This window comes from Pseudorasbora parva, chromosome 9 (assembly GCF_024679245.1).
Source record: "Pseudorasbora parva isolate DD20220531a chromosome 9, ASM2467924v1, whole genome shotgun sequence".
Classification (NCBI taxonomy): domain Eukaryota; kingdom Metazoa; phylum Chordata; class Actinopteri; order Cypriniformes; family Gobionidae; genus Pseudorasbora; species Pseudorasbora parva.
In genome coordinates this window covers 6,660,476-6,687,720 of record NC_090180.1, presented here as the reverse complement: position 1 = coordinate 6,687,720, position 27,245 = coordinate 6,660,476, and the positions used below count along the sequence as shown (strand labels likewise).

The 27,245-nt window shown below is 38.6% G+C and overlaps 1 protein-coding gene across 1 annotated transcript; it reads right to left on the bottom strand.

Moving 5' to 3' along the window:
* Positions 1-20,217: 20,217 nt before the first annotated feature.
* Positions 20,218-26,684, bottom strand: cahz (carbonic anhydrase). The gene is made up of 7 exons (XM_067453675.1): positions 26,018-26,684; positions 25,264-25,461; positions 23,808-23,926; positions 22,958-23,050; positions 22,808-22,870; positions 22,556-22,711; positions 20,218-21,078 (listed from the first exon to the last, which is right to left on the bottom strand). The coding sequence occupies exons 1-7, from the start codon at positions 26,049-26,051 to the stop codon at positions 20,959-20,961; spliced, it is 783 nt and encodes a 260-aa protein (XP_067309776.1). The 5' UTR covers positions 26,052-26,684; the 3' UTR covers positions 20,218-20,958.
* Positions 26,685-27,245: the final 561 nt, after the last annotated feature.

The following is a 27,245-nucleotide window of genomic DNA, read 5'->3' as shown; positions in this document are numbered from 1 at the left end:
GTGTGGTCTTCAGATTAGCTCTAGAACAGTGTGTAGAGGACTTCATGGAGCTTGGGGCTAACCCTTCCTGTTCCAACATGACCACCAATGCACAAAGCAAGGTCCATAAAGACATGGATGAGCAAGTTTGGTGTGGAGGAACTTCACTGGCCTACACAAAGTGGAAAGCCTTCCCAGAAGAGTTGAAGCTGTTATAGCTGCAAAGGGTGGGCTTACTCCATATTAAACCCTACGGATTAAAAATGTCATTAAAGTGCATGTAAAGGCAGCCATCCCACAACTTTTGGCAATATAGTGCACAATCCCAACTGAGAAATAGGTCTTATGTAGCCAAACCATTTGTCATTATCAGAAAAAAAGAAGCATTCATATACTTTTTAACCTAAATTGCGCATCTTGTGCTGGAGGTTTTTTTGGGGAGGTACTTGCCTACATATAGTGACCTTTCCGCTGTGATTACGCAATTCCTGGAGCAGTGCAAGATGAGCAATTTAAGTTGAAAAGTATATAAACGTTTATTTGTTTAGACAATGGCAGATGGTTGGGCTAGATAAGACCATATTCCTCGGCTGGGATCGTGCAGAGCTTCTGAAGCCCTTTGAAACCGCATTGGTTTAGACCTTCAGCTGTTGGTTCCCATTGAAGTCCATAATGTGGAGAAAAATCCTGGAATGTTTTTCTCAAAACACTGCAATCTGTTTCCACTGTACCTCACTGTACAATAATGTAGTACTCTCATCATGCAGGCTGTTACATAAATTGTACTGTAGTCGTGGGGGCAGGGGTAGAGGAATGACAATGACAAGCTGGTGGTGATATCCAGGACACATTCAGACCATTGGGACTACTTGCCTTCTGTAGACAACGCTTGCAAAGATAACCTCTTTAAATGCAGAATATGAAAAATTAATAAAGCCCTGAATCATTCACAAAGGCTTGATGAGTACTGTCAGTGTGGGAGGTGTATTCAAATGGAACATCTAAACTGCATCATGGGATGCTGTGATTTGCTATTCTCAAGCCATGTGGCAAAAGCTGGAAAAATTATATTCTTCCCCAAACTAAAATCAACATAATCTGCTTTGGCAGACATGAAAGATAAGCATGGCTTGAAGATGTTGTGGCATTCAAAAATGCTGTGTTGACAGATTAAACAATGACCCCATTATGCCATACCCTTCCGCATTATATCCCACTGTATTTCCAGCTCATGATAAATGATGAACAGGCAGTTGCCATGGCGACCATCTCTAGTCAAGCATTTGGAGAGCTAAGAGTAAGATATAGAAATGAAAAAGGGGGAAAAGTGAGGGATGGGGATGGGGCAGAAAGAGAGGTTTGCTGAGTCTTGGCTTGTGTCTGCAAGGCCTCTGTTCTGTTCAGTGTGTGGGTGCTGAAGCTGCAGCATTTCATCTGACCCAGAGCAGCCGGGGGAATGGGGCTAATGAGACGCAAACTATCAAACGCTGATGAAGGGACACTCGTTTACACTCGTTTTAATTGGGAGTCCTACTCCGGTACTCCTGTTGAGTCTGTAGCGGTGCAGTTGTGGAGGAGAGACGCTCCAAACAAGAGTGTCAGACCTAAATCAGCGTTTTCACCATGACTTCTACGTTTTACTTAACTGACCATTCAATGAATTCTATTCTATTCTATTCTATTCTATTCTATTCTATTCTATTCTATTCTGTTCTGTTCTGTTCTGTTCTGTTCTGTTCTGTTCTGTTCTGTTCTGTTCTGTTCTGTTCTGTTCTGTTCTGTAATGTTCTGTTCTATTCTATATTGTCAAATTAACCACGTTTTTTTTTTTTCCGGTGTTACTGATAATGCTTAATTAAACACATGTTAATGCATATGGCAAAAAGATTAATGAGATTATTAGCATTTCTCTAAAAAGGTAAAACACAAATCTGTGGCAATCTTTGTACAACCCCAAATCAGAAAAAGTTGGGACAGTTTGGAAACCGCAAATAAAAAAAGAAAGTAGTGATTTCTAAATTTACTTTGACTTGTATTTCATTGCAGACAATATGAACACAAAATATTTCATGTTTTGTCTGGTCAACTTCATGTCATTTGTAAATATGCATCCTTTCCTGTCATTCACACCTGCAACACATTTCAAAAAAAGTTGGGACAGCAGCAATTTAGGGCTAGTAATGAGGTAAAAGGGTTAAATAATGATGTGATTTGAAACAGGTGATGTCAACAGGTGATTGAAATTATGATTTGGTACAAAAGCAGCATCCAAGAAAGATCTAATCCTTTAGGAGCAAAGATGGGCAGAGGATCGCCAGTTTGCCAACAAATACGTGAGAAAATTATTGAAATGTTTAAAAACAATGTTCCTCAAAGAAAGATAGGAAGAGATTTGGATATTTCACATTCAATAGTGCATAACATAATTACAAGATTTAAGGAATCTGGAGGAATTTCAGTGGGTAAAGGACAAGGCCGCAAGCCTAAGCTGAACAACCGTGATCTCCGATCCCTCAGGCGGCACTGCATCAAGAATCGTCATTCATCTATAAGCGATATCACCACATGGGCTCAGGACTACTTTGGCAAACCTTTGTCAAGTACCACAATACGTAGTTACATCCACAAATACCAGTTAAAACTGTACTGTGCCAAAAGGAAGCCTTATGTTAACAGTGTCCAGAAGCACCGTCGACTTCTCTGGGCTCGGAGGCATCTGGGATGGACCATCACACAGTGGAAATGTGTACTGTGGTCAGATGAATCAGTATTTCAGGTATTTTTTGGGAGGAATGGACGCCGTGTGCTCCGGACCAAAGAAGAAAAGGATCATCCAGACTGTTACCAGCAACAAGTCTAAAAGCCAGGGTCTGTCATGGTATGGGGTTGTGTCAGTGCCCTTGGCAAAGGTAACTTGCACTTCTGTGAAGGCACCATTAATGCTGAAAAGTACATAGAGATTTTGGAGCATAATATTCTGCCTTCAAGAAGATATCTTTTCCAGGGACGTCCATGCATATTTCAACAAGACAATGCAAAACCACATTCTGCACACATTACAAAGTCCTGGCTGCGGAGGAAGAGGGTAGGGGTACTTGACTGGCCTGCCTGCAGTAGATCAAAAGTATTTTTTCTTCATGATCATTAGAACATTTTTGATCATGGAAACATAGAATATGTCAATAAATTAGCTTCTGTGAACACAACAATCCAAAAAAAAGTTTAAGTAATCAAAAGAACAATATTGTACCATTTAATGAGATCATTCTTTAACCATTTTGAAGAGTGTGTGCGCATGTGTGTTTTGAGTGGGTGTGTGAATGTGAATGAATGTGAATGTGTGTGCGCATGTGTGTTTTGAGTGGGTGTGTGAATGTGAATGTTTGTTTGTAACTTTTCTCATTTGATTGTCTGTTCATTTGTTGTTGGATAAGTGTGTCTGTGTAGTGCTGAGGTGTGTATTATTAGTTTGGGTATATTCTCTGGGTGTGTGTGGGAGTTAGCATTTGTTGAGTTAGCATTTGTTTGGTCATTGCCACGTTGGAAGCGAGTTTGTTGGGGGCGTGGCCAGCGAGGTATTAAAAGCCTTGTGTGTTTGAAACATTTTGGCTAGAGAGAAGCAATTCAATTGACTGATAGACAACTACTCTGTAAGTGTTTGTAACTTTTCTCATTTGATTGTTTGTTCATTTGTTGTTGGATAAGTGTGTCTGTGTAGTGCTGAGGTGTGTATTATTAGTTTTGGTATATTCTCTGGGTGTGTGTGGGAGTTAGCATTTGTTGAGTTAGCATTTGTTTGGTCATTGCCACTTTGGAAGCGAGTTTGTTGGGGGCGTGGCCAGCGAGGTATTAAAAGCCTTGTGTGTTTGAAACATTTTGGCTAGAGAGAAGCAATTCAATTGACTGATAGACAACTACTCTGTAAGTGTTTGTAACTTTTCTCATTTGATTGTTTGTTCATTTGTTGTTGGATAAGTGTGTCTGTGTAGTGCTGAGGTGTGTATTATTAGTTTTGGTATATTCTCTGGGTGTGTGTGGGAGTTAGCATTTGTTGAGTTAGCATTTGTTTGGTCATTGCCACTTTGGAAGCGAGTTTGTTGGGGGCGTGGCCAGCGAGGTATTAAAAGCCTTGTGTGTTTGAAACATTTTGGCTAGAGAGAAGCAATTCAATTGACTGATAGACAACTACTCTGTAAGTGTTTGTAACTTTTCTCATTTGATTGTCTGTTCATTTGTTGTTGGATAAGTGTGTCTGTGTAGTGCTGAGGTGTGTATTATTAGTTTTGGTATATTCTCTGGGTGTGTGTGGGAGTTAGCATTTGTTGAGTTAGCATTTGTTTGGTCATTGCCACGTTGGAAGCGAGTTTGTTGGGGGCGTTCCCAGCTGCTTTCAATAACGATACTCAAGTGAGTATAAATAGCGTGATAGTCCGCGGCAGCGGAAGCGGCAGTGTGAAGCCCTCCTTGTGTGAAGACCGACGAGTGTAAAGACTTCAACTCTTCCCTGTGCAAGACCGACGAGTGTAAAGACTTCAACTCTTCCCTGTGCAAGACCGACGAGTGTAAAGACTTCAACTCTTCCCTGTGCAAGACCGACGAGTGTAAAGACTTCAACTCTTCCCTGTGCAACTCCTCCCGAGCAAGGACCCCGGCAAGGCACTTGAGTATCATCTTCCTTTTCATTATTTGTGTTCAGCTCTAATTCCTATCTGGCCTTTTCACCATGTGCTTTCAAATCTCAACTATAACTACTAGCACTCGTAAATCACGCTCCGTACGCACGAGACGCCGTAATCCTAATAATTTGCGCTATATCCTAACATCCTCTGCTACTTTACTCTTTATTCCAATTGGTCTCTGGAATTGCCAGTCGGCTGTAAACAAAGCAGACTTTATTTCATCTATTGGGACTCATTCTCAGCTTAGCCTCATGGCCCTAACTGAGACCTGGATCAAACCAGAGGACACTGCCACTCCTGCAGCACTCTCAAGCAATTATACTTTTTCACACACTCCTCGGCCTATTGGGAGGGGTGGGGGAACTGGTTTGCTTATCTCGAATGATTGGAAATTTGATCCATTACCGTCTCTACCGGCCAATTCATTTGAATCGCACTCAATCACTATTACTCACCCTGTTAAAATCCATGTGGTAGTGGTCTATCGTCCTCCAGGTCACCTCGGTAACTTTGTGGAGGAGTTGGATGTGTTACTTTCTAGCTTCCCTGAGGATGGCACTCCACTGATTCTGCTTGGCGACTTCAACATCCATCTTGATAAACACCTAGCTGCAGACTTCAGCACTCTACTGACTTCATTTGACCTTAAGTTAGTATCTACTACGGCTACTCACAGATCAGGTAACCAATTAGACCTGGTCTACACACGCAACTGCTCCACAGACAACACTTTAGTTACTCCATTACACACCTCAGACCACTTTCTCATCACTCTTAACCTCATACTGACTCCTGATACAAAACATACTCCTACACAGATTACCTTTCGGCGTAATCTACGCTCACTCTCTCCCTCTCGCCTATCCACTATGGTTTCATCTTCACTCCCTCCACCTGCTCAGTTCTCAGCACTGGACACTAACAGTGCTACTGACACTCTTTGCTCCACTCTAACATCCTCCTTAGACAGTTTTTGCCCCCTTTCATCCAGACCAGCCCGCCCCACCCCATCTGCCCCCTGGCTGTCTGAAGTTCTCCGTGAACATCGCTCTGGACTCAGGGCGGCAGAGAGGAAATGGCATAAATCTAAAAACAATACTGACCTTGCCTTTTATCAGTCTCTTCTCTCTTCTTTCTCTACAAATGTCTCCACTGCTAAAACAACATACTACCACAACAAAATCAACAATTGCTCTGACTCTCGCCAACTCTTTAAAACATTCTCCTCTCTCCTTTGTCCACCTCCTCCCCCTCCTTCATCAACTCTTACAGCTGATGACTTTGCATCATTTTTCACCAACAAAACAGCTCTCATTAGCAAACAGTTCTCCTCATCACTAACTGACACGCACATCTCAACAACTAACACGAACACGCTTCCATCCTTCTCTCCACTCTCCGAGGCAGATATTTCTAAACTCATCCTTTCCAATCACCCTACTACCTGTCCACTTGATCCTATTCCCACTCACCTCCTTCAGGCTATTTCTTCTTCAATCACTCCTGCACTCACTCACATTGTCAACACTTCTCTTCACACGGGAACCTTTCCCACAGCATTTAAGCAGGCTCGGGTAACCCCACTGCTTAAGAAACCCTCTCTGAATCCAGCACTTTTAGAAAACTACCGACCGGTATCCCTTCTGCCTTTCATTGCAAAGACCCTTGAGCGAGTTGTGTTCAATCAACTCTCTAGGTTTCTTGAACAGGACAACCTCCTAGACAACAACCAATCCGGCTTCAAAAGCGGCCATTCGACTGAGACGGCCTTGCTCTCGGTAACTGAGGCACTGAGACTGGCAAAAGCAGCTTCCAAATCCTCAGTGCTCATTCTGCTGGATCTGTCTGCTGCTTTTGACACAGTTAACCACCAGATCCTCCTGTCAACACTTAAGAGGACGGGGATCTCAGGATCTGCTCTCCAGTGGTTCAGGTCTTACCTCTCTGGTAGGTCCTACAGGGTGTCATGGAGAGGTGAAGTGTCTAAGTCTTATAATCTAGCTACTGGGGTTCCCCAGGGCTCAGTCCTTGGACCACTTCTCTTCTCCATCTACATGTCATCATTAGGTTCTGTCATTCAGAAACACGGCTTCTCCTATCACTGCTATGCGGATGACACTCAACTCTACTTCTCATTTCAACCAGATGATCCTACAGTCAGTGTTCGTATCGCTGCCTGTCTGACAGACATTTCTGACTGGATGAAAGAGCATCATCTTAAACTCAATCTTGCAAAGACAGAATTACTTGTTTTCTCAACCAACCCAGCACTTCATCAAAATTTCTCCATTCAGCTTGGTTCATCGACCATAACTCCATCAAGGACAGCAAGAAACCTTGGAGTTGTGATTGATGACCAGTTAAACTTCACTGACCACATTACTGCAACAGCCCGGTCCTGCAGATTTGCTTTATACAACATTAGAAAGATTAGACCCTTCCTATCAGAACAGGCTGCACAACTCCTGGTTCAAGCTCTTGTTCTCTCCAGACTGGATTATTGTAATGCTCTTCTGGCTGGGCTTCCAGCATGCACTATCAAACCCTTGCAGCTGATCCAGAATGCAGCGGCGAGAGTGGTCTTTAATGAGCCGAAGAGAGCGCATGTTACGCCTCTCTTCATCAAACTGCACTGGTTGCCAATGGCTGCTCGCATCAAATTCAAGGCACTAGTTATCGCCTACAAAACAACCTCTGGCTCGGCACCAATATACCTAAATTCACTTGCTCAGACTTACACACCCTCCAGAAGCTTGCGTTCTGCGAACGAGCGGCGCCTCGTGGTTCCATCCCAAAGAGGCTTGAAATCGCTCTCACGGACATTTTCCTGGACCGTTCCTGCTTGGTGGAATGACCTGCCGATCTCAATTCGTGCTGCCGAGTCTGTAGCCATTCTTAAAAAACATCTTAAGACACATCTTTTCCATTTGCACTTGACCAATACAGAATAGCACTTACTGATCACCACAGCAACGACCAAAAGCGTACACTCCGGGATCATATCTACGTCTCTCATCCGGATTTGCGCCTTCAGGCGGGTATGTTACATAGTAATCATAACTATCAGAATCCAGTGTTCTGTATATTGCGTACGTGAGTTTTTGTTGTAGATGGCTATTGCTGCGCGTTTAGCTACAATACAAAACCAACCCATTGGGCCACTGAATCTGCATTAACGACAACAGCTGGGGCAACAGCCTTAGTCCTAATGGGTTGTAGCTATCTTAGCTATCAAAATCCAGTGTTCGGCACTGTGCGGACGTGAGTTTTTGTTGTAGATGTCTGTCTTTAAAAAAAAAAAAAAAAAAAAAAAAAAAAAAAAAAAAAAAAATTTGTGTATTGTGCTAATTAATTGAGATTTCTTACAGCTCTTACAGGTTTTTGGCCTTGTCTGTTCCGTTGCTTCTATTACTCTCCCCTTTTTTGTAAGTCGCTTTGGATAAAAGCGTCTGCTAAATGATTAAATGTAAATGTAATGTAAATGTGAATGTATTAGTTTCTGTTTGCCTTCACCCGGATCTGGGCCTTTTGTGTTGTGGGAATAGCTTGTGTTTTAAAGGTACTAGTTGTTGCCTGGCACCATTAATGTGTAAGACAAGGCTTTGCCACAGCTGGGTTCATTGTACCTGCAAAATTGCTATTATGATCAAAGGCATGAACGCAACACGAGAAGTCTCAAAGGACAGAAGCTTTGCAAAGAACGCTCACACAAACACAAACTCTGTCTGTATAAATCTACACATTGGCCACACGTTTCACACTTTATTTATCATTGTTTCCCACACTCAGTTTTAATAACTCTTTGTTTAATTACCATATAAAGTATTTGTCATGGGTAAAGCGATTCAAGCTGACTAACTAACGTAGAATTCAACACAAAATCTCACTAACTATAAGTGAACAGGCAATCATACATAGTAATGCAGTTATGTTTAGTTCTGAGGATAAGGATTGAAAAATTGATTTCATGCTTTTAAAATGTAACTTAATATACACCGATATACAAAAGTTTTGGAGTAAAAAAAAAATGCTTGCACAAACAGATCGTTTCATGTCTTAAGACATCAATGTGTCATCACAAGCCGCAGGGTTTAATATGGATTTGTTTGTGTATGAATTATTTTTTACTATCATAGCTCTCTAAAATGTTAGCATTGACATGCATTGTACAATGGTTGGGGATAAAAATCAGCATTTGTGTTCTACTGAAGAAACAAAGACAGCTACATCTTGGATGCATGCACTGGGGGTAAGCAGATACACATCACATTTTCTTTTTTGAGTGAACTAACCCTTTAGACCCCATTCTTATTGTTCAATTCCTCATTATTTGTGTGATCTATTGATCACTATTAAACACGTGTTGAAGACCCTAAAGAAAAGGCGTACTGTACTGTAAGGCTTGACTATGCACGTCTATGACTATGCAGGTGCTGGAGTCTGATTAGAGCGGACAGTAAACCGCACCCTCTCCCACCCTCTCAGTGAGCCATACACGGCCCTTGACGAGAGCCGAGACGTCCTCACACACCTTCCACACACTGCATGGACATCCAAATCCCTGAAGTGAGAGTAGCATGAAAGTAATGCCATGCTTTGAGAGGGTCAGCAGGTCAGTGTTTTGACTAAAACAAGATTATCACAAACGTTCATAACCTTCAGCGATTTACAGGAAAACAATAGGTCCTGAAACTTCACTGAAATAGTTATGAAAGACACTGAGGTGGAAACCGATGTGGAGGAGGACAGGGATCATAGTAATTCTCAATAAATAACATCTGTAATAAAGTATACCAAGTATAAAGCAGCAAGTAATATCAGACTGTTACAGTAAGTCAACATTTATTTTTGAGCAAGATGAGTAAAAATGTTTTGTATGGGTTTTTTTTTTTTTTTTATATATAATAATAAATAATAATAATACATTTTATTTGTATTGCACTTTACATTTGTAACAAATCTCAAAGTGCTACAGTTAAGATAATTTAAAAATGGTAAAATACAAATAGATTAAATAGCTAAAAGACATAAGTTTTAATTTTAACCATATCTAGTCAAGCATTTGGAGAGCTAAGAGTAAGATATAGGAATAATCAAAATAAAAGTTCCCAAAAATAAAAGTTTTAAGTTCTTTTTAAAAGTCTCAAGAGCTTGAGGTGCCCTCAGATGGTCAGGTAGGACATTCCAAATCCGAGGAGCGGCAGAACAGAAAGCCCGATCACCCATAGAGCTAAGCTTAGTCTTGGGAAGATGAAGGAGGTTTGAATTTGTTGAACGAAGTGATTGAGCTGTACTTGAAGGTGTGAGTAGTTCTTTCAGATAGGAGGGGCCATAGATGCACGGATGGGTTAGAAGGGAGACCTTACATTCAATCCTGGTGGAAACAGGAAGCCAGTGAAGTGAATGGAGAATGGGTGTGATGTGATCCAATTTTCGAACTCTCAACAGGATCCTTGCTGCACTATTCTGAACGCACTGCAGTCTCTGCAAGCTTTTGTTATATATTATAATTATTATTATAATACTTTGTATATATGTATATGACATGTTTTTATTATAAGACCTGTGTTCATACAGTATGAAGGGCTAGGAAAAGTATGGAATTTGATGAGTCATTTCCAGGTCTGGACAGGTATGGAAAAGATGAATATTTAAAGATAAAATATTAGCATTTCCAGACTATTGCCCCTATAATAGAAAATTAATAATTTTTTTGAATGAAAATAAATGTATATCATACAAGAGGTGTGTTTTCATGGAAGCTGTTTAGTGATTCGTTAAACACGACTAAATGAATTCAAGGTGGACTTTATCATTATGCAAAAATGCTGATTATTAGTGTTTCGGGTTCTTCTCAGGATATTGTTAGTAACGTGTAACAGAGACTCTAAAAGCACCTTTGCAAAAATATAAAATATACAGAACTTTGTCTGCACACGAGAAACCATTAAAAGTGGCATATAAGACCATGCATTTCACACACTCACCTATCGCACCTTCAGCCCATTGTGTCATGATTTCTCCGCCGCCACAGAGGATGAGATTTTAAATTAGACATTAGGAATTGATTTTAAAGGTCCTAAGGAAAGCCAAAGCTCTAATAATTCATGTGCATCCATGCTCTCGTTTTCTTCACAGTAAGATGACATTGACACAAAAGAAATAGGTTATAGTGTATATAAAACTAGAAATGGCAATGAGCAATCACACAAATTTCTATGCATGTGAAGAGTTTCTCAAGGGCAAGAAAACAGTGTTATATATTGTGTTCAGTTGAGTTCTTACAATATCCCAAATGTTTCCAACTATTTGTAAAATCTGAGAAAATTGCTACTTTAACCAAATAACCAGAACATCTGAGCATAGTGTCTGAAGGAGTCGCCTGTCAATTGTGTCATATCTGCGTTACCCTCGGTTTACAGTTTTATTTGGCAGAAACGCTTTAATCTTAGCAGTGTGCAACGCATATCACAGCAGCCGTTTCAATGCTGTTTCAATGCACTTAAATGTATCTAATATGATAAACAGAGCTGCGTTACCACACTCATGACCCAAGGAGTGGAAATGGCGCCGGCGACTGTGTTCCGTCATGATTAAAGTCCCGCTGCTTGTGAGCGGTGTGTTCGGCAGCAGTCGCTCCAGCGGCATTGCTCAGCTCCAGAACACTCGGCCCTGCTCTGCTTCACACTACTGTAACGTTCATAATCATACCTATGAACATGAGTCCGATCCCAATTCTTTCCCACCGGCTGTGAGGTGAAGACCACATATCTCAAGATTCTCCCAAACTTGGCGTCATCTCTAACACTTTATAATAACTCACGATATGAAGCATTAATTAAGCATTAGTAAATAGTTAGTTCATCATTTATAAAGCATTAATAGACATTAATAGGCAGTTTATAAATACAACTATAAATTATTTATTCTTGATTTAGAATTATATCTATAATGTGTTTAATAATTTTATTTTCATACTTTATAAATTATCAACTTAATAATTTCTAAATTAAGTATTACATTATTTACAAACCTGTTATTTAGGAGTTTGTCAGTGGTTCATATGAAGTGTAATACAACAAATACAGTTATTATAATAAAATAATCTAATATTTTGCATTTACCACTCCTATAATCTCGTGTAATCCACTGATACATTTTTATTCAGCAATGTTTACACTTTACATAAATGTATTTTTATATCAGATTGCAGAGGCTTAGTTTTATTTGACTGCAGTTATGGTTTCTGGTGGTCTACAGGAATAATATTTTCTATGGCATTGAAGAGGTTTAATTTAAATTTGATATTAAATCACTAGTTGTACAGTCTCCATTTTTGCATTTTGAAATAAATATTTCAGTGTGCTATATTCCTCTGTGTTGTGTTCTTTTCATTATGAGGCATAAATAGTCCTCACTTTAGATGAGCTCACAGAAAGAGTTAACTGGCAACTACTAAATGTTTTATAACTGCCTGAATTATAAACTACAGTAGGAATACATGTTAATAAAGCATTTATTAACACACAGAGTAACTATTACTATATGTCTAAATAATATGATGTATAAATGTACATTTAAATAGTTTATTAACCCTTTACTTACACTTTCTAAATGATCATATGAACCATTGACGCAGGGACGTAGCCATCTTTTCAGAAGTGAGGGGGGCAGAAATGTCATAATACCCAAAAAATATTTTTTGGGCCGATATAATTTATCTCTTGCTTTTAATTTGGTAGGGTATCGAATACACTGCTGAACAATAACCTCTAATATCTATAATATTTTTCTCGTATTTTTTATGCCAATTTTATGATTGGTTGATCAAAGCTGAATTTATCATCATTACTCCAGTCTTCAGTGTCACATGATCCTTCACTGATCATTCTCATATGAGGATCTGATGATCAACACACATTAATGATTATTATCAGTTGTGCTGCTCATGGTGATGCTTAATTTTTGTGGAAACCATCTAAACATTTGTGGTAAAATTAAAAAAAGAGAGAAATTAATACTTTTATTGATCAGACATGCATTCAATTGATCAAAAGTGTGTAGTTATTATAAAGTGTTACCGCATCATCAAACTGCCTTTGTTTTGAACAAGCGCCCTCTAGTGGACGGAAAATGTACATAGTGTTGCTTTAATGACTAGAAAGTTCAAAAGAACTGCATTTATCTTAAATAAATGTTTAAAAAAATAAAACTTTTGCAAGATTATAAATGTATATACTGTCACTTGATCAATTTAATGCATCCTTGCTGAATACATTTATTAATTTCTTTAAGTTCTATCCCCCAAAAAATAATTATTGACCGAAAGCTTTTGAACGGTAGTACAAAAGCTTTCTATTTCTGATAAATACTGTTATTTTGAATTTTCTATTCACCAAAGCGTCCTAAAAAAACAGGTACACATAATAATCATAAATGTCTATGAGCATTAAATCCATATCAGAATGATTCCTGAATGATGATCAATTCAGCTTTAGTCACAGGAATAAATTACACTTTACTATATATTCACATAGAAAACCATCAAAATAGTACAGTTTCCAAACTTTTGACTGGTAGTGTATATTATTTTCAAAGCTTGACTTTTGAAGGCTTCATATCTCATCTTTATTAACGGTCTCTTCCATACTGTATTACAAAGAGAGCACAGGCTCAATTGGAAATGAATTCCACATTAGTGGCAGAACCGCGGGAAGAGAGAGCAGAATAATTTATGATATCGTGATCATTCTGATGTTCTCTAATTGCTCATACAATTTGTCATTTGCATTGTAGTGGCTTCCATTCGTTTGCTGCCACTTCCATGTGGGAAAGTATATTTGACACTATGCCAAACCTGTTTGTAACTTCATTTTTTTGTATTTATTGTGACAAAAAAAGATAAAATACATAAAGACTAAACTAATTCAAAAGCAAGTTGCTAGATGTATCTCAGGCGAAGTTTTTGATAGTATCAGAACTCCCCTCCCCCCCACCCCCCCAAACAATGCTTTCACTTCATTCCTCCAACGTGTGCACAGAAAGCTTTTGCCTACGCAAAGGACTGAGTGATGTGATGCTTTGTTCAACCTTTTCATTTTGAGACATTTCTTCAGACATGCACAAACAAACACAATCAGGTATCCCTCGGGCGAGTTTCCCTTCTCACTGTCCATTACCACATCACATACTGTTTAAGATGGCTGCCTGCAGGAAATGCCGACAAGGATGCAATTCCTCTCATTTCCTCTCCCACAGGGGGGAAACAGAAATATACTGACATATAACATAAACAAGCAATATACTATTAATAAAGACATTATGAAACAGCATTAGTAACTGTGTGGTTCCTACAAACATCTAGAGTATACAACTGATAATCAATGATTCTGCTTAGCTGATGTCTTGATAACGCTTTGAATGCTGCATTATATAAGAATGATGCATTCCATTCCTCTGGAACCCTGCTATCACGGTGGCCATATAGAATCTTCAGAATATCATGTACATGCCTCCAAAATATATACAGCAATTGGTATAATACAGATCGTTGGTAGATAAGCTGGCTAGTGTTGCGTAAGAGTAAAGTTACAGTGACCCACCCTGCTAATCACACTGCTGCCTGCCCTCTTATCTCCTGCCTAACAGCCATGACTGGACTTCCTAGCCTTGCATGACTCTAGATGGCACATGATTACATATACACTGCTGTTCAAAAGTTTGGAGTCAGTAAGAAAGAAAGAAATCCTTTTATTTTTCAAGGACACATTAAATTGATTAAAAGTGACAAACATTTATAATGGTACAAAAGATTACTATTTCAAACAAATGCTGTTTTTTCATCCAAGAAAACTGATTATAATAAATGTTTCTTGAGCACCAATTCAGCATGTAAGAATGATTTCTGAAGAATTGAGGGTATAGGCGAGGTGTGTGTTTATGTGTGTGTCTTGATGAGGAGATAATCGGTGGCAGGATGGCTGAAGTGCAGGTGAGGACCAGAATGGATGCTGGGAAATGTAGCTTTTAGCGTAAGTTCTACCAGGAAGACTCTAATGCCACGTCATTTATTTCTAATAATAGGTCAGGCTAATCACTGCTTGACACCTGAGCAGTTCTCTGATTCACGCTTGCAGTTGATGACGCTGACGTTCCCCACGACCACCAGCTTGGTCCCTGTCCATCCATCGGGGTAGGCTCCGCCCCTGCCTTCATCTTCAGGTAGGACTCAGACGAATCTGCATCTACCATCTGTTAATACGTTACGGAATAAATACCATGCAAACGTTCCCCTGCCTCTCTTTATGTGAGTGAATGTAGAGCAGTTAAGAAGGGCCGATGAACATTTGTGATAAGGATTGCGTGACGTAAAAATTCAGCTTTGCCATCACAGGGATAAGAAAGAAAGGAAAAAAAGGAAAATTGTAATAAACATAATAATACAAATGTAATCTTTTGCATTTCAATGGTTTCCCCTTAAAATAACTTCAGCAGTTGTAGAACTATGGCTGTCCTTCATACTAATGTTCAACATGTGACCGTTATTACTGTCAAAACAATACTAATAATAATTTAATGTGCATTGTGCCTAAATAAATCATACAGTCATACAATCAGTCATATCCCAGCAAGAAATTTTGCATTTAAATGAGGTCTAATAGCTTCCAAACACAGCTCTGACATCTATGGAAAAATATGGGCTGTCAGTGAAAATGTATTCATCTAACCATAGCCCAAGAGTAGACTATTCATCTGAACATGAGCATGTCAAAGAAAGGAAATCAAACATGTTGTAATCACTGTTGATGTTGCTTACGTAAAGGGTTAGTTCACCCAAAAGTGAAAATTCCATCATTAATTACTTACCTCATGTCGTTCGACACCTGCAAGACCTCCGTTCATCTTCAGAACACAGATGAAGATATTTTTGTTGAAATCCGATGGCTCAGAAAGGCCTTCATTGACACCAATGTCATTTTCTCTCTCAAGACCCATAAAGGCACTAAAGACGTCGTTACAAAGCCCATCTCACTACAGTGGCTCTACAATCATTTTATGAAGTGACGAATATAGTTTATGCGCAAAAATAAATAAATAAATTACTTATAGTGATGGGCTGATTTCAAAACACCGCTTCGTAAAGCCTTCGGAGCATTTTGAATCTGTGTATCGAATCATGATTACTCATAGATGGACTATATATCGGCTCTATAGTTAACAGTGACAGTGAAATGATTGCTATTGCTTGCTGGAATGGACAGTGTGCATTTGCAAGACATTCATATCATATAAAGAACACATCATGTAGACAGCATAGAAAGGTAGACTATATACATATACAAACACTGTGCATGAAGCATGAAGCAGATACACATTATAACTGATAATAATCAAAGAACAAAGGTTTCAGTGATAGAGGTAGTTATCCTTAGCCTAGAAATCTAGACAAATTTAGATGTTATCAGGCACTATACAATTTTCAATTGGGGCCTGAATTTGTTTTTTACAGTGTACTTTTGAGAATATATAGCTGGTCCTGTGAATTCTTCTGCTTGAAGAGAGCATTTCTTCCTCTGTATGCCAACACAGTTGTATATTGATCAGCACCTCAGGTACAATAAATTATGGATTACTACTCACAGGTTTTATACCGGCCAAATCAAGGCCAGTGCCTCCGAACAAAAAGTCCTCAAACCTTTTCATTTGATGTCTCTTTTACTACAATGTTTAAGCTGTGCTCCTGCACGAGGAGAAAAAAGTGACCTGTTCTGCTAGTCGTGTTCAGGTGGTGCACTGGTGGAGTTCTCAGATGGTACTTCAAAAGCCTGGGGAAAAGGAACCTGATCTGTCCTCTGAAATCCACTCTTCAATGCTTTTATTGTTTGAGTAAAGAGGCTTTATTCTAGACCACTTATCCACAGTTCTCCTAATGGTGCTGTTCATTTCTGCAGAACTATTAAGATAATTAAAAAAAAAGGATCTCACTGATTCATTCTATCCCTTTGACTGTTAGTTGTGTTCTTTCTTTCTTTCTTTCTTTCTTTCTTTCTTTCTTTCTTTCTTTCTTTCTTTCTTTCTTTCTTTCTTTCTTTCTTTCTTTCTTTCTTTCTTTCTTTCTTTCTTTCTTTCTTAAAGGTCCCATTCTTCGCGATTCCATCTTTCAAACTTTAGTTAGTGTGTAATGTTGCTGTTAGAGCATAAATAATACCTGTACAATTATAAAGCTCAAAGTTCAATGCCAAGCGAGATATTTTATTTAACAGAAGTTCCCTTTCAGAGCCTATACAGCGAACGGCCGGTTTGGACTACAGCAGGAAGTGCAGGGATGTAATGACGTCACTAGAACCGTTTGTTGACTAACCCTCCGCCCACAAGAACACGCAAAATAGGGGGTCTTGTTGCTCTCCCACGTGGAGAAGAGCGCGCATTCAGCGCTTGCATCTCCCCATTATGGTAAGAGGCGGGACCTTTCCAGGCAAAGTGCGCTAAGCTGCTGTCCAATCACAACACGGAAAGCGCTGGCCCAATCAGAACTCGTTACGTGTTTCTGAAGGAGGGACTTCATAGAACAAGGAAATCATCAGGCCGTTTTTAGGACAGAGGAAACAGCGGTGGACAGATAAGTAAATTGTGTGAAAAATAGAAAAGTTTTTTTACATTTTACACGCGAAACATGAACTCATGTTATATTGCATACTGTAAACATAATCAAAGCTTCGAAAACACACGAAGAACGGGACCTTTAAAAAAAAATTAAATACTTACAAATAAATATTTATTTTTATATTTTATTATCTATACTTTATTTTGTTTTGTCTTGTTATTTCTTTTTTATTTTATTGACGTCATGCTTTGTGATTTCCATTGGTGTAATGGAAAAAGTAACACAATAGCAGGTCTTCTCGAGGGACTGTAGAAGCGTGCCACTGTGGCATTATTTGTGGTGTCATGCAGAAGTAATCGGACTGCGACGTTGCTGCGATATGTGCAACAGCCTTATCTATCAAGTATTTCACTTTTTGCTTTGCTATATGTCTAATTATATGCAAGATGCTAATAGTATGTATTGTTTATGGATTGCATGTGTGGAATACTATGTGTTTCCACCAGTTTAATTTATACGGCATAAAGCAGCTTTAAAACTTGTAAGCATGTGATTGTTACACATACTCAAATGAAAAAGACCCTTCATATTTGTTTCCTTTCTACTTTCTTTTTAGTCCTCCCTGCCATTTCATATCCTTCTTTTCAGACTCATCCTCCCTCCCTTTATTTGTTCTCTCCATATCCTTTGATCTCAAGCGTGTGCTTCACCTTATCCTCTGTCTGTATCCTCTGTTTGTCTGAAAATCTCAGTGTTATGCTGTGCTCTCATCTCCATCTCAGTCTGTTCATCTACATTCCTTCTCCGTTTTGCCATTGTATTCCTCCTGTTTGTTTTCGAGCCAGAATGTTTTAGTGAGAGCAGCCATTGGACAAACTGTACTAAGCTGTAGATAGAAAGCAATTACTAATAACAAGTAATTTATCACTCAATCTCATAAGAAGATTTTGTGTTGAAGTCTGCTCTGCAAGGCAACTGCAGTGGATTGTGCAGGCAAATGTTGTCTGCTTTTTATCACTATAGATGATGCCAACCCAGATTCAAGACCGCCATAAGCATGTGTCCTCAGCAAAGCATGGGTTGCGTAAGTAAGGCTGGATACTGACAAAGAGCATTAGCCATGTGTTAATGAGACACTGACTGGCATCCAAAACTGCGCTCATCTGTGGTGATGTGCCAGCTTCCAAGATAAAGGCCTCTCTGAGCCTCTATAACAGTATCTCTGGGTAATGATCTCATTATTTCTCCATGATAACAGAGCACAGAACTGACATGGACCAGAGTGTGCTTGACAGATATTGATCTTGAATGTTCTTACATTACACATTTCCTCTTTTACTGCTGAAATGGTTCTTGATAATTACTTCAAACCACAGTTAGCAGAAATTAGCATGAGGAAAACCTGCTTTGCTTTTTGCATGGCCTTTTGACAAATATACAAATATAGAATGACCAAACTAAATGAATGTTTAGTTTGTAAAAACCCAAAAGTTTGGTAGTCTGTAAGGTTTTTTCTCTGATCTGTTATTTAACTCTTTTGCTCAGGACGAAAAGTGCAAGAAACTGATCTTGAATGTTATTGAATTGCGGGTTGATTTGAAATGTTGATTTATAGTTATTTTATTGCTGATTGTTACTTTATGATTGTTCATAATACTCAATGTTAAAGGGATAGTTCACCCAAAAATGAAAATTAAATTACTAGCCCTTAAGTTGTTCCAAACATGTCTTTCGTCTGATGAACACAAAACAAGATATTTTGAAGAAAGTTGATGGTAGCCATTGACTTTTTTCTACTGTGAGTCAATGGCTACCGTCAACTGGTAACTAACATTCTTCAGAATATCTTCGTTTTAGTTCAAAGAGAAGAAAGAAACTCATACAGGTTTTGTATAAAACAAGGATGATGGCAGAATTTTCTTTGTTTGTGAACTATCCCTTGAATTTGTACAATGTGAATTGTTAAGGTATTAGTATAAATACCGATCAGACGTAACATTATGTCAGGTGAAGTGATTAACACTGATTACCTCTTCATCAAGGCATCTGTTACTGGGTGGAATATATTTGGTAGTAAGTGAACATTTTGTCCTCAAAGTTGATGTAGAAGCATGGGCAAACGGAAGGAGTTAAGCAATTTTGACAAGGGCCAAACTGTGATGGCTAGACGACTGGGTCAGAGCATCTCCAAAACTGCAGCTCTTGGGTGTTCATGGTCTGCAGAAGTCAGTGTCTATCAAAAGTGGCCCAAGAAAGGAACAGTCATGGGCGGCCAAGGCTCATTGAAGCACCTGGGTAGCGAAGGCTGGCCCGTGTAGTCCAATCAAACATACAAGCTACTGTAGCTCAAATTGCTCAAGAAGTTAATGCTGGTTCTGATACGAAGGTGTCAGAATATACAGTGCATCGCAGTTCACCACCGAAAGCACCAAAAGGGGGCACATGAGCATCCGAACTGGACCACGGAGCAATGGAAGAAGGTGGCCTGGTCCGAGGAATCACGTTTTATTTTATATCACGTGGATGGCCAGGTGAGTGTGGGTGAGTGTGTCGCTTACCAAGGGAACACTTGGCACCAGGATGCATTATGGGAAGAAGGCAATAAGGTAATAATATATTTTTGTGTGGACATAGTGAAACAATTTTTTCTTTGATGAAGAGAAAATTTAAAAAATATATAATAGATTTTTAAGGCTTTTATATATATTGTATTATAAATGCGTTTTCTGACACATTTGATCAAGTTAATGCATCTGAATAAAAGTATTAATTCTTTCAAAAACATCCCCCTAAAATTTAAGTAAAATTAATAATAAATTCTGATATTATAAATTAATAATAATATATTTGATCGTATTGCATTGCGTTAACAAAATGTCAATTCTGTATTAAAGCTGATCTCAACATCAGTTTGCATCGTGCATTGTACAATGAAAAGAAAACAATCACAGGAAGTCTAGTTTAAAATATATTTATTTATTGCTGATAAAATTCCTAATACATGATTGCTTACATATAACAGGCTATTTGTTTGCAATAATGCTCAATTAAATTTTAATTCTAAAAAATTCTTATTAAAGTACCTATGGCAGAAAATCATGTTACATCATTCTTAGAAACAATCTTTAAAAGCCAATCCCTTGAAATTCCTCTTTATAAATAGTGAATCACTTTGACAACTTATTGCATTTAGTAAGTGTGTTCCTGAAGGTATTTCGGCTTCAACACATCCGGTCATTCACACATTTAACTGATATGTTCACACATTGCAATAAACCCAAACCATAATGTCTTTCCTATTGAATAACATGGAGTATAGTGCAATTCCACAAAGCTAGAACGTGTACCTATAAAGCGCAAAGAAAAGCGATCAAAAATGACCTGGGATTTAAATAGTCTCCTTTTTGTCCAGTTTAGGGAACAATGTAGGGAAATGTAGGTACTTAACCACAGTTTAAACATTATAAATATTATTCCTAATGTTAAATATCAATATGGGCATTTATGACAGACAGACAGTTTTAGAAGATTAGATCCAACTTTCTTGTTATCAACACTGCGATGTAAGCAAGGGCCTGGATTGAGAACAAATACGGTGATGTTTCAGTAGCAATTTCACAGGGAATGTTTTTGTGAACCAGTCAAAAGCACCATGATCAGAAGGCAAGTGGGAGGCTGTGGCTTCGATACTGCTGTTTACTTAAAGGATGCACGGACTTTGCGTCCCTTGAGAGGTTGAGGGGGTCTGTAGTTGTCAACCATGCAGCAAGGTGTCTCTCCTTCCGGAGTGAACAGCAGGCTACGGAATTTAGCCATCTAAAGAAAGAGAGAGAGAGAGAGAGAGAGAGAGAGAGAGAGAGAGAGAGAGAGAGAGAGAGAGAGAGAGAGAGAGAGAGAGAGAGAGAGAGAGAGAGAGAGAGAGAGAGAGACAGTTAGATTGTTTTCTCTTGGATTGTGGTGTTTAGTGTGTTGTTGGCAGTCTTGCAAAGCCTTATTACACCCTATATTTACTATATTTAGCTCCATGCACATTCATAGAGCACTTGCCAGAGTTCCTGTGCAGCCGTTAGACTATTCTGACTAACCACTGGAGACTAAAATAACCCCTGCCGGCTAACAGCGCTGCCTACACCAGGGACAGGTAATGAGTAGAGTCATTTTTGAAAGCATAATGTCACTCTATATATGGTCCTGCTGATGCAGAATTGTCAAGGCAAGCTTTAAAACTTCTTAATAATTGTGCTACACCGGAGCATGAAGATAAAATGATTAACACATGCGATGATGTGTGTGCAATGCAATCTTTTAGTTGTTGGAGCTAAGTAGTATGGTAGTATGGTAGTAATGTCACCTTAATGGAGAACAAGTGTACACTAGCTCAAACATGTGGGGTTGATCAATTTTTTAAATATTTTTGAAAGAAATCCCATGTTTCCCAACACTGTAAAAAAAAAAAAAAAAAAAAAAATCTTTTTTTTTTTTTTTTTTACAGCGAAGGCTACATTTATTTCATTAAAATACAGAGAAAAGCAATAAGATTGTGAAATATTATTACAATTCAGAATAATTGTTTTCTATTTCAATACATTTAAAAATGCAATTTATTCCTGCGATGGAAAAGCTGAATTTTCAGCATTATTATTCTAATATGCTGATTTGGTACTGAATTGAATACAATAGAAATGTACTAACATTAGTGTATATTATAATAATCTGAATATATTTAGTTATTTCAAAAGTTTTTAAAAAATGTACCCAGTGTGTCCAGAATTTTTGGGTTGGTGTAGAATACTTTTTTACTTTTTTTCTTCAAAATTATAATTAAATTGCTAAATTGCCGTTAATTGATCTTTAATATTGCCATAACAGTATTTAGACTGTCCTAATTCCTCTCCAGTACTGAATGCATGGGTGTAGGCTTCTATCTTAAAGGCATAAGCCTGACTTAAACATGATACTGGCTGTCAGGCAAGCAATATATTTAAGATAAAGTAATCTTATAGAAGCAGAAACCTGGAGCGCTGACCCTCCCAGTTTCAAAGTAGGAGTGACGTTAAATGTTGAGACCTAATTTGTGCTAGCATGCAAGCAGACAGTATTTGTTTAGGTATTTATTCACTTTTGTATCAACTTGAGTGGCGAAACTTTACCAAACATGTTCAACTTCTGAATTAATTGGACAAAATCGTGTAATGATGATTCAAATTAGCATAAGATACTAAAGATAGATGTAGATGTCTCGGCCTGTAATCGTAAGTACACAAACAAGAGTGTGAAGGAATGCATTAAGTACCTGAGCAGGACTAACACTGATTGGCTCTTTCAGAACAATCCAGGTGACACTCTCCAGCAAAGGGGGCGTGGTCAGAGACCCATCATAAGTCCAGAAATCCAGAGAGGTGGGCAGCAAGGTTTTAGGGTCAAAGTTAGCAAATGTAGTCTGTCTGCCCTGAAGAACAAACAAGACGTATTGTGGAAGAAGAAAAAATCTGAGAGCTAGAGAGAAAATATACCAATTCACAAAACTAAAAATGACTGTTGGTACCTTTGATCTGATGTCATCGAGAGCATCTAGAACTTTCTGAAGTCTTGGATTGGCAGAACCAATCTGTTAAACAGAACCACACAATATATCCAACGTTTTTTATCATTTAATCACTGCAATGCATGACATGATTTGGGCTAAAATCCTGACCTTGAGAAAAACTCCAACCACAGCAAGGCCATCAGGCTTACTGGCAGCTTCTCCAAAGTTTGGGTACTTAGTGTTCCAGTGAACGAGATGGAGCTTTAGAAGGGAGGAGACGAGTTATGAAACAGTCAGCATATGCGAAGGGGAAAAAAACGACTGAATTTGCTTACAGTAATATCTTGGCCTATATAAAAGAGGGGTTTTACAAATTCATGAGAGAACATCAAGAATATTCATGAGCAGTGAGCTATAAGGGAGAGACGTTTAAGAAATAGAACTCTGTGTGTGTGTGTGTGTGTGTGTGTGCGTGCGTGCGTGCGTGCGTGCGTGCGTGCGTGCATGCGTGCGTGCGTGTGTGTGGCCTGGTAATCCCTACGTTATGGGGACAAAATGTCCCCACAAAGATGGCAATATTCGAAATCCTTGTCCTTGTGGGGACATTTTTAGGTCCCCATGAGGAAAACATCTTATAAATCATACAGAAGGAGTTTTTTTGAGAAAGTAAAAATGCAGAATGTTTTCTGTGATGGGTAGGTTTAGGGGCAGGGGCAGTGTAGGGGGATAGGATGTACAGTTTGTACAGTATGAAATCCATTACGCCTATGGAAAGTCCCCATAAAACATGGAAACACGACGTGTGTGTGTGTGTGTGTGTGTGTGTGTGTGTGTGTGTGTGTGTGTGTGTGTGTGTGTGTGTGTGTGTGTGTGTGTGTGTGTGTGTGTGTGTGTGTGTGTGTGTGTGTGTGTGTGTGTGTGTGTGTGTGTGTGTGTGTGTGTGTGTAGAACCCAACACAGAAGAATGAGGGTTGCTTCAGTTGTGGTACTGGGAGCAAGAGTGAGAAAGCCTCATTACCTCACAGGGGAACTTGGTTCCAGCGATAGTGTGCTCTGAGCCCTTGTCATCACTGCTTCCCCAATGGAAATGGAACTGTCTCAACCTGTATATCCCTGTCACGGGGCCTCCAGCCAGAGCTACACACACAAACAATTATTCCAATCATTCAGTTGTTTCTTTTAATTAGTAAAAGTGTATTTCAGATTCAATCTCATTAGTATTAAATATAGCGTATAATGTTGGATGATACTGATAAGCAGATATTAGTTACATTCTATGGCCAATAACAAATCCTTCAAATTGTCATCCAGTGAATTCAGGCATCGGAATATTATAATGTACATTATAAAAATTGGATATTCATTTAGAGATTCCTTATTAGGATGTGGAAATTCCTGGCAATAATTACAATATGCTAATAAATTAAATTATTAAAATGAATTATTCAATAATAAAAAGAATGAATTAAAACATCCGATCATATTGTAGAAATATATAATATGCATCCTTAATGACTTGTAATCTTCTCTTCTTTCAACTTGGTAGACTGAAAGTTTGTCTGTTTGCCAATGTTAACGTGGGTGCACTACTATATTATTTGTGAAGTTCAATATTCACCCCTTAATATATCAATTAGCTACTTCTTTTATCTCTTTTCAGCAAGCAGTTTGTATGCAGAAAGTGTTATTTGTTAGTTTTAGTTAATAGTGTTTATGTGCATTCATTAAAACATATCTTTTCTGAGCATATGTGTGTGTCCCCTCTTCAAATGGTCATTAAAATTCAGCACATGTTGCTCTCATTGAGCGACCGTGGCATACAGCATTGATATGTGGCTCTATTCTTTCTCTCATAATAGAATAAATTGGCACTTGAGTACACAGAGCTCTAAGTCCCTGATTTCCACTAGCAGAGGAAGGGACACATCCACATTCAGCGCTCACATAACAGTTTCGCACCATTTTGAAGACTGCATGTAGATAAATTGGAGTAAGCTGAAAGGAATTTCCGTCAGAGGCCAATTTCTAGCGTACAATGACACGATAATAGAAATTCACGAGTTCATACGTTCATGTAAGCCTTGCTGTCTGAGATGGAGAGGACTTTAGTCGCCCTGGACTTGCTATGTTAGTGCTGAATGGATTGAAAAAAGAAAGGAGAAAGTGTGGTAAGACTTTCACAGCTGAATATTGAACTGTTTGGTTTACAGAATGAAATGATCCTTCTCCTTTCATTTAAAAAAAAATAAATAAAAAAAACGTGCAGATTTATACTTGTTATGGGTTCCAGGACAAAATATATTTTAGGACATGCTCATAAAGTGTAGCCAAAACTTGCCCTGACCAAATCTCCATGTTGATAGATAGTTGACTATGCCAAGGTAAAATGCAAATAAATAATGACATTCTCAGCTGTATATTATTAATTGCTTTAAAAGGTTGAAAATAAGCACAGAAAGCAGTAGTAGACTAACTTGAGCTGTTGTCGTCATCAGTGAAATCCACTTGGAATGAATGGCCATTGTTGAGGATGCCCTTAGCGGTGGCGGGGTCATACTTCAATTTGAGACTCTTCAGAGAAGGGTCATGTTGTGCTTGGGTGGGTACGATATCAATGGGAGACTGCCTGGGTCCATTTGCAATGGGAAAGCTTTCCCCCCACGTTTCTGGCCCTGAAATGACAGAGCGAGAGAAAAAGATGAAAAGCCGAGCATATGAAGATAAAAACGTAGTGCGGATGCACAACAAAAGTGTGTTTACATTCCTTGCCAGATTCAAGGTCAGCAAATGTACACTGTAATAAGTGAATGCTGCAGCTGTTTTCTTGAGGAGCTTTTATAGCTGATTTGACATTTAGAAATAATTGTCATCAGTGTAACCTAAAGGTTGTTTCAGTTATATCTCTGTCTTTTTTATTTAAGGTTACCAGACAAAACCTTTTATTTGCATTGCAGTTTGCCACAATTCATCTGATTTTCTGTCATTTAATAATATTAAATAATTACTTTTCCTCATAGAGATACTTAATGAATCATAATGCATCAAGATAACTATATTCTTTGGTCACTTTTTAAAGATTTTGCGTTAGTGTTTTTCATGGTAGATGAATGTAAAACAACAACAAAAAACGTGACTGCTAAATTATAGGCTATTTGAAATTAATCTAGCAACAATCACATTTTAATTCTGAATATTTACTAAAGACTTTATTTGATAACCTGATCTTACCGTCGTTTGGTCCATAACCCCAGGCGTGAGACATGATTCTTTGTGTCTTTCAATGTGTTCCACTCTTCTACTTGTAAGACCCGAATGCTAAAGACCAGCAGCAACTGTTCCTCCAAACTATGTCAGCCTTTATATAGAGTTCCTCTGCTGGTACTAGTACCTATCTCATCCCAGTGGGCTTGGCCACATGGTCTCCGGGTAGCACAGGAGGAGTCTGTCAGAGGACACTTGAACAAATCAAAAAATCGCACCTCCCGTCCCTTTAATTCGCACGTTGAGCATCGCGCTGCTCCGACTGCTGAAGCGGCTCAGAGATGCTCGATCCCAGGAAAACAGACGGGATGAGGAGGAGGACATTACGCGACTGGTCCTCTCTGTTTTCCAGGCGTTCAAGTTGCTTTTGCTCTTCGATGCCTCGAATAGCAAACCTCTCCAGTTGTCATTTTCTTCGCAAAAAAATTACAGCGATACATTTTATCTTGACCTTCTTCGTCCTTATGCGATGCCGAGTGTAGATACGCAGACAGGATGAACAAGTGGAGGTGCGTCGAAGATCACTGGATCTCAGAAGCTTAATGACTGATTCTGTAGCCAAGGTTGCCGTTTAGAACGTTATTATGATCCACATTTGGGAAGAAAACAAAAGCATCCGCGGTTTAATAACCTACATCTTCTGGTACCCGTTCAGTGAAGTACCCGGCGCTCATTTAAAGGGGCCACTGCACACACAGCGATTAGTGGATGATTGACACACTGTAGCCCACCGATCTGCTCAAAGAGTTCTAAATATGCTTGAAATGTGTGTAACGTATTGCCTACATTATTTTCAATAAGTATATAATTGAGTATAGGCTGCTTTGTCTTAACAGTTTATAATGCATCAACAATTTTTGATTTATAAAAAACGTATAGGCTATACATTATATTTGTTAGACCTTCACCAATAAACATGTTTAAAGTATGTCATTGAAGTGTGTTCAATATATTAAATAATATGTTTAATAGTTGTCTGTAACTAACGGTGAAAGTGATGAGAATTACGTCGTTTGGCCTTTCTGCATTATTCAGATGCTGTCATCTGGTGGCTGAAGTGGAAAATAGCAATCGAAATTATTTACTTTATTTAATCTGTGTACATAATTAAAAACGCGTTTGAACTGGTTTCGGACCAGTATTTTTAAGTGTATTTTTCATAAATGTCACTAATTTAAACTAATTTGTACACAAC